The sequence below is a fragment of the Cebus imitator genome, unplaced genomic scaffold (assembly GCF_001604975.1).
Source record: "Cebus imitator isolate Cc_AM_T3 unplaced genomic scaffold, Cebus_imitator-1.0 Scaffold94, whole genome shotgun sequence".
Lineage (NCBI taxonomy): Eukaryota > Metazoa > Chordata > Mammalia > Primates > Cebidae > Cebus > Cebus imitator.
In genome coordinates this window covers 1,517,112-1,522,553 of record NW_016107409.1, presented here as the reverse complement: position 1 = coordinate 1,522,553, position 5,442 = coordinate 1,517,112, and the positions used below count along the sequence as shown (strand labels likewise).

Here is a 5,442-nt window from a genome sequence, read left to right as displayed (position 1 = left end):
CCTCCTGGGTTCAGGCAATTCTCCTGCCTCAGCCTCCTGAGTAGCTGGGACTACAGGCATGCGCCACCATACCCAGCTAATTTTTTGTATTTTTAGTAGAGACGGGGTTTCACCATGTTGACGAGGATGGTCTTGATCTCTTGACCTTGTGATCCACCCGCCTCGGCCTCCCAAAGTGCTGGGATTACAGGCTTGAGCCACCGCGCCCGGCCTGAATTTTTTTTTATAATGATTTTATCTTTTCTAGGATTCCAATGGAGACAACTTTTCTTATGTTATCTCTAGAAGCACCATCATTTCAGGCATTTCTTCCCACAGCACGCCTGAGTGCCAAGGGCAGTGCTTCCAGAGTTATGCATTCTCCTCTTGTCTTTCCCATGGTAATAAAACATCCTGACCTATTAAGGGCAATCTGCCTGGCAACAACACTCTCGGGAGACAGCAGAAATCCAAGTGTTGTGGTTAAACTGGAGGTCACTCACAGTAGTCCACAGGCAACCAGGGGAAAGAGACTTCTATTTATCTACTCTAGAACGAAGACAGCCCACACAAATTCAGACTCCTCTTCCAGGTACAAGACTAGAGAGCCTGACATGTGGCTCACGAGAGGCATTCCTCCTACGGAAATTATGACAGAAACCATCAATGGGAAATTTCATCCTGAGAAAGATGAGGCTTAAGACCGAAAGAAAGAGTATAAAACACAAAAAATATGATCCATCATATTATGCTAAACTTACAGCAGGTGAAAGAAATGTTCAAACTAATGAGTGCTTTAATACCTGAAAACAGAAAAATAGACTTAGAGAAATGCATATCTTGTTCTTGAACAGAAAAATTCAATATCATAAAGATTCTAGTTTTTCCTACATAAATTTATGAAGTTTAAATAGCAATAAAAGCTTCAAATTACTTTCCAGAGGTAGACAAGCTGATTAGAAAGTTTAATGAGAAGAATAAAAAAACAAGAATAAACAGGAAAAACCTACAAAAAAAAAAGTTGCTAATTCTATCAGTTATTAAAACCTATAACAAATTTCTATGAGGTTGGGCACGTGATGTTTCACACCTATAATCCCAGTACTTTGGGAGGCCAAGGCAGGTGAATTGCTTGAGGTCAGGAGTTCAAGACCAGACTGGCCAACATAGTGAAACCCCATTTATACTTAAAAAAAAAAAAAAAAAAATTAGGCCGGGTGTGGTGACTCATGCCCATAATCCCTGTACTTTGGGAGGCTGGGGTAGGCAGATCACAAGGTCAGGAGTTTGAGACCAGCCTGGCCAATATGGTGAAACTCCATCTCTACTCAAGATACAAAAATTAGCTGGGCCTGATGGCAGGCGCCTATAGTCCCACCTACTCAGGAGACTGAGGCAGGAGACTCACTTGAACCTGGGAGGCGGAGGTTGCAGTGAGCCCCAGGATCACGCCACTGCACTCCAGCCTGGGTAACAGAGTGAGATTCTGTCTCAAAAAACAATAATGCAAGAATCAGCCAGGCATGGTGGCGTGCACATGTAATCCCAGCTACTCAGGAGGCTGAGGCACAAGAATTGCTTGAACCCAGGACGCAGAAGTTGCAGTAAGCTGGGATCATGCCTCTGCACTTCAGCCTGGGAAAAAGAGCAAGACTCTGTCTCAAAAAAAAAAAAAAAAAAATTTTAAAAATAACCTGTAATTCTAAATAATCTCAAAGAGAAGATACTGAGTTCATGAAACAATAGCAACAAGTTCTGGAAAGGAACATTTAAAGAACAATAAAGAACACTTGGAAATAAAACAATGGAAATGTTAAATATATGACATAAGAGCTGCAAGATAAAATTGAAGAAATTTAAATTGAAGAAATTTCCCAGAACATAGATGGGAGAGAACATTTTTTAAAAATCAGGAAGATCAGGCCAGGCACAGTGGCTCACACCTGTAATCCAAGCACTTTGGGAGGCTGAGGTGGGAGAATTGCTTGAGCCCAGGAGGTTAAGGTGTGATCCACCTGCTCACACAATGAGGCTACAGTGACCCAAGACTGCACCACTACACTCCAGCCTGGATGGCACAGAGAGACTCTGTCTCAAAAAAAAAAAAAAAAAAATAGGAAGGTCACTCCAAAATCTCTAACTTCTAAGAAAAAAAATCCATAAAGGAGAAAACAAAGAAGAAAATTTGTGTTTTTTAGAGATGGGGTCTCACTGTGTCACCCAGGCTGGAGTACAATGGGGCAATCATAGCTCACTGCAACCTTGAACTCCTAGGCTCGAGTGATCCTCCTGCCTCAGCCTCCTGAGTAGCTGGGACTACAGGTGCACGCCACCATGCCCAGCTTTTTTTGCTTTTGTTTTTAAAAAGAGATATGGCCTCACTATGTTGACCAGGCTGGTCTTGAACTACTGGCTTGGAGCAAATGTCCTGCCTCATTCTCCCAAAGTGCTGGGATTCTAGGCATGGGCCACCACACACAGCCAACAAGAGAAATTATCCATGAAATATTACAAGAAAATTTTCTAGAAATAAATATCCAGAAGTGACCAACACAATAAATTAAAAATTACACCAGAGTATAGAATCATGATTATGTCACAATACTTTACAAAAAAAATCCTTGAAGCTTCCAAAGAGGGAAAAAAGAGTCACATACAAAATAACAAAAGTTGCCGGCATGGTGACTTGCACCTGTAATCCCAACACTTTGAGAGGCCGAGGTGGGTGGATCACCTGAGGCCAGGAACATGCTTAAAACCCGTCTCTACTAAAAATATAAAAACCAGTCAGGCATGGTGGCATATGCCTCTAATTGTACTCAGGAGGCTGAGGCCCAAGAATTGCTTGAATCCAGGAAGTGGAGGTTGCAGTGAGCCAAGATCGTGCCATTGCACTCCAGCCTGAGTGATACAGCTAGATTCTGTCTCAAAAGAAAAAAAAAAGAAGGAAGAAAGAACTAGTGTGATGCCAGAAGGCATGATTACACAAGGCAAAAGTGAGATGATCACCTCATTATGCTCAACTCCAGTTATATTCATACCAGATGATGATGCTCAGATTTGGCTTTCACAGCTCTCTTCAGAAACATGCAGAGAACTTGGAGTAGATTCAGTTAAGAGCTACAGACAATTAGAAAGCTAGATACTAAGACCTATGACAGCAACCTATGAAGCTGTGATTCCTCAGTCTAGACAAAGAAAGGCAGGGATGCAAATCGTCTCCCAAATGCCACCTAGACAATTATCTAACAAAAAGCTGAGGACTTTGGAGAAAGAGAGCAACAGTTAATGTGTCTAAAGTATAAAAGGAAGCATTTAGGTTATAGATAATGAATTTTCAGAGTGCTGGGTGCCCACAGTACAGATAAATCACACACATATACAAAATGTCTACTCTCCTTTAGTGATCTTGAAGAAGCAGAGAATAAAGGACAAGAACGTATCAACCTGCATCCCCAGTTCTTTCAATATAGCAGCTACATGAATGCCAGGGAATAGACTAAGATTTCCCGATTCAAGAGGCAAGAACTACACAAAGAAAGGAAAGCATCTGTGTTTAGAAAAATCTATCAAAGGAACCCTGAAAGTTACCTTGCAACCACAAATCCACTGAAAAATTAGGCTGGAAGGACCAGTTCATTTGCTATATCTAATCTTGCACAGCTTTATGGAAGCAGTTGAAAACCTCACAAGTTTGCCTCATTTGCAAGACGTTCCAGAGTTAGCCTGAAATGTTTAACTTTTACCTGCTTTATGTACTTCTCCTCAGAAATTAAGAAACAAACAATCCAAAATTAGTTATTTGGTATAGCCCTATCTCCCCTGCACTTAGAATTAACCGCTCAATTTCTTACAAACTGAAAAGTTAGATGGGTTCCCGCCTTACCTTCGGTGCTGAGAAGAACATGTGGTCCACTCCCGTAACTGAGGCTTTTAATCTTCTTTCCACATAAGCCTTCCAGCTTTTTGGGTACAAGTGTACTCTGGTTATCTCCAGTTCCTAGACAGTTACTATAGTTCAGTCCAAATACAAAGACCTAGAAAACAGATGGCTTTTTCTGAGTCTTTTGGCTAAAAGCTGTATTAAAAACTCCCTTCCCTGCTCTGAAAATAAGACATTTCAAGTTCAACTAGAGAGCTCAGGAGGTGAAAAAGACACTGATATGGCTGTTAAGAAAAATTCAACCTCTGCTGACATAGAATGTTTGTCTATATTATGAAACTCAGAGTGGTATGGAGTAGAGGGATATTAAGTCAAGAAACTAAAAAAAGAGAAACTGTTAAAGCAATAGTCTTCCTGAACTTCAGGATCTCTTTATTTATCCCCTGCCTTTTCTCCATCTTTGAACTGCACACTTTGAATACTAATCCCCAAATAAGCTCTAAAACTAAACTCTAGGTTTTAAGAGACTCTTACCTCATCATTGTCAGTAACGTACAGTGCTTCATTGGCTGAGGTGCCGAAGACGCATGCCTTCCGAATAGAAGCAATCTCTTGAGGGGAGAGCAGAGTGAAGATGGGCCACTTTCCCACATCCACCATGACTCTGGCTTCAAGCAATTCCTATAAATAAGCTGACATCTCTGCTGGAACAAACAAAGGATTCCAGAAAAAAATTAAATAGCCACTGAGCTAACTTTTAAGTAAAGACCTGTTAATAAATGCTAACAAAAGCTGATTCTAGAATAAATGAACTACCTTTGGTTACATGGATCACTCACTTTCCCCAGCAATGCATGCAATCCTTCCTCCACCTTTAAATCTGCGCCTTTTCCTACAAGAGAAGAGCATGCAAGAACTAGCTGTCTGTCTTGCCCACTTCCTCGTCAGTGCTTATCTGTTCCACATGTGCTTCCCACTCACCCTCTTCTTAGACCTCTAAAAACAGTCAAAGCAGCAGGTCAAAACCGAGTTCTTTCTGGCTCCAGCACCTCCAATAACACACACAGAGGGTGCCTGGGGCTGCAGCATGCTTAGCCAAAGCCTCATCCCCACCCACCAGAGATATTCTTCCCACCAGGACCAACTTGGATGACAAGGCTTCAGCCCCAGGTATCATATCACAGATTCAATAAGGATTAAACACCATCAAATCAGGCTATTCACTGTCACTGCATAGCCAGACAACTCGAGTAACATTCAAATGTCTTGACAAGTGTGCGTGCAGGCGGAGTGGGAGCTACTGGTGAAGACAAGTAAAGGATTTAAGGGGGGAGTAATACATGAACATGGGAAAAAAACTTTTGTTTCAAATGGACAAAAGGGGATAAGAAAGTAAGTCTCGCTGGGCGCGGTGGCTCAAGCCTGTAATCCCAGCACTTTGGGAGGCCAAGGCAGGTAGATCACGAGGTCAAGAGATCGAGACCAACCTGGTCAACATGGTGAAACCCCGTCTCTACTAAAAATACAAAACATTAGCTGGGCATGGTGGCGCGTGCCTGTAATCCCAGCTACTCAGGAGG

General features: G+C 42.0%; 1 protein-coding gene across 10 annotated transcripts in view; it reads right to left on the bottom strand.

The window, feature by feature from the left end:
- The window catches only part of RCBTB1 (RCC1 and BTB domain containing protein 1), a 52,247-nt gene that overhangs the window by 30,356 nt on the left and 16,449 nt on the right, over positions 1 to 5,442 (bottom strand). For 5 of the 10 annotated variants that reach the window (XM_017535894.2, XM_017535895.2, XM_017535897.2 and 2 more), the window contains 2 exons: positions 4,397 to 4,563; positions 3,866 to 4,016 (listed from right to left, as the gene is read on the bottom strand). In XM_017535894.2, the coding sequence (XP_017391383.1) occupies positions 3,866 to 4,016; positions 4,397 to 4,522 (277 nt within the window). In that variant the 5' untranslated portion in view covers positions 4,523 to 4,563. Of the gene's footprint in view, positions 1 to 3,865; positions 4,017 to 4,396; positions 4,567 to 4,678; positions 4,699 to 5,442 lie in introns of those variants that run through there. The other 5 variants (XM_037741092.1, XM_037741097.1, XM_037741096.1 and 2 more) reach the window with 2 other exon arrangements.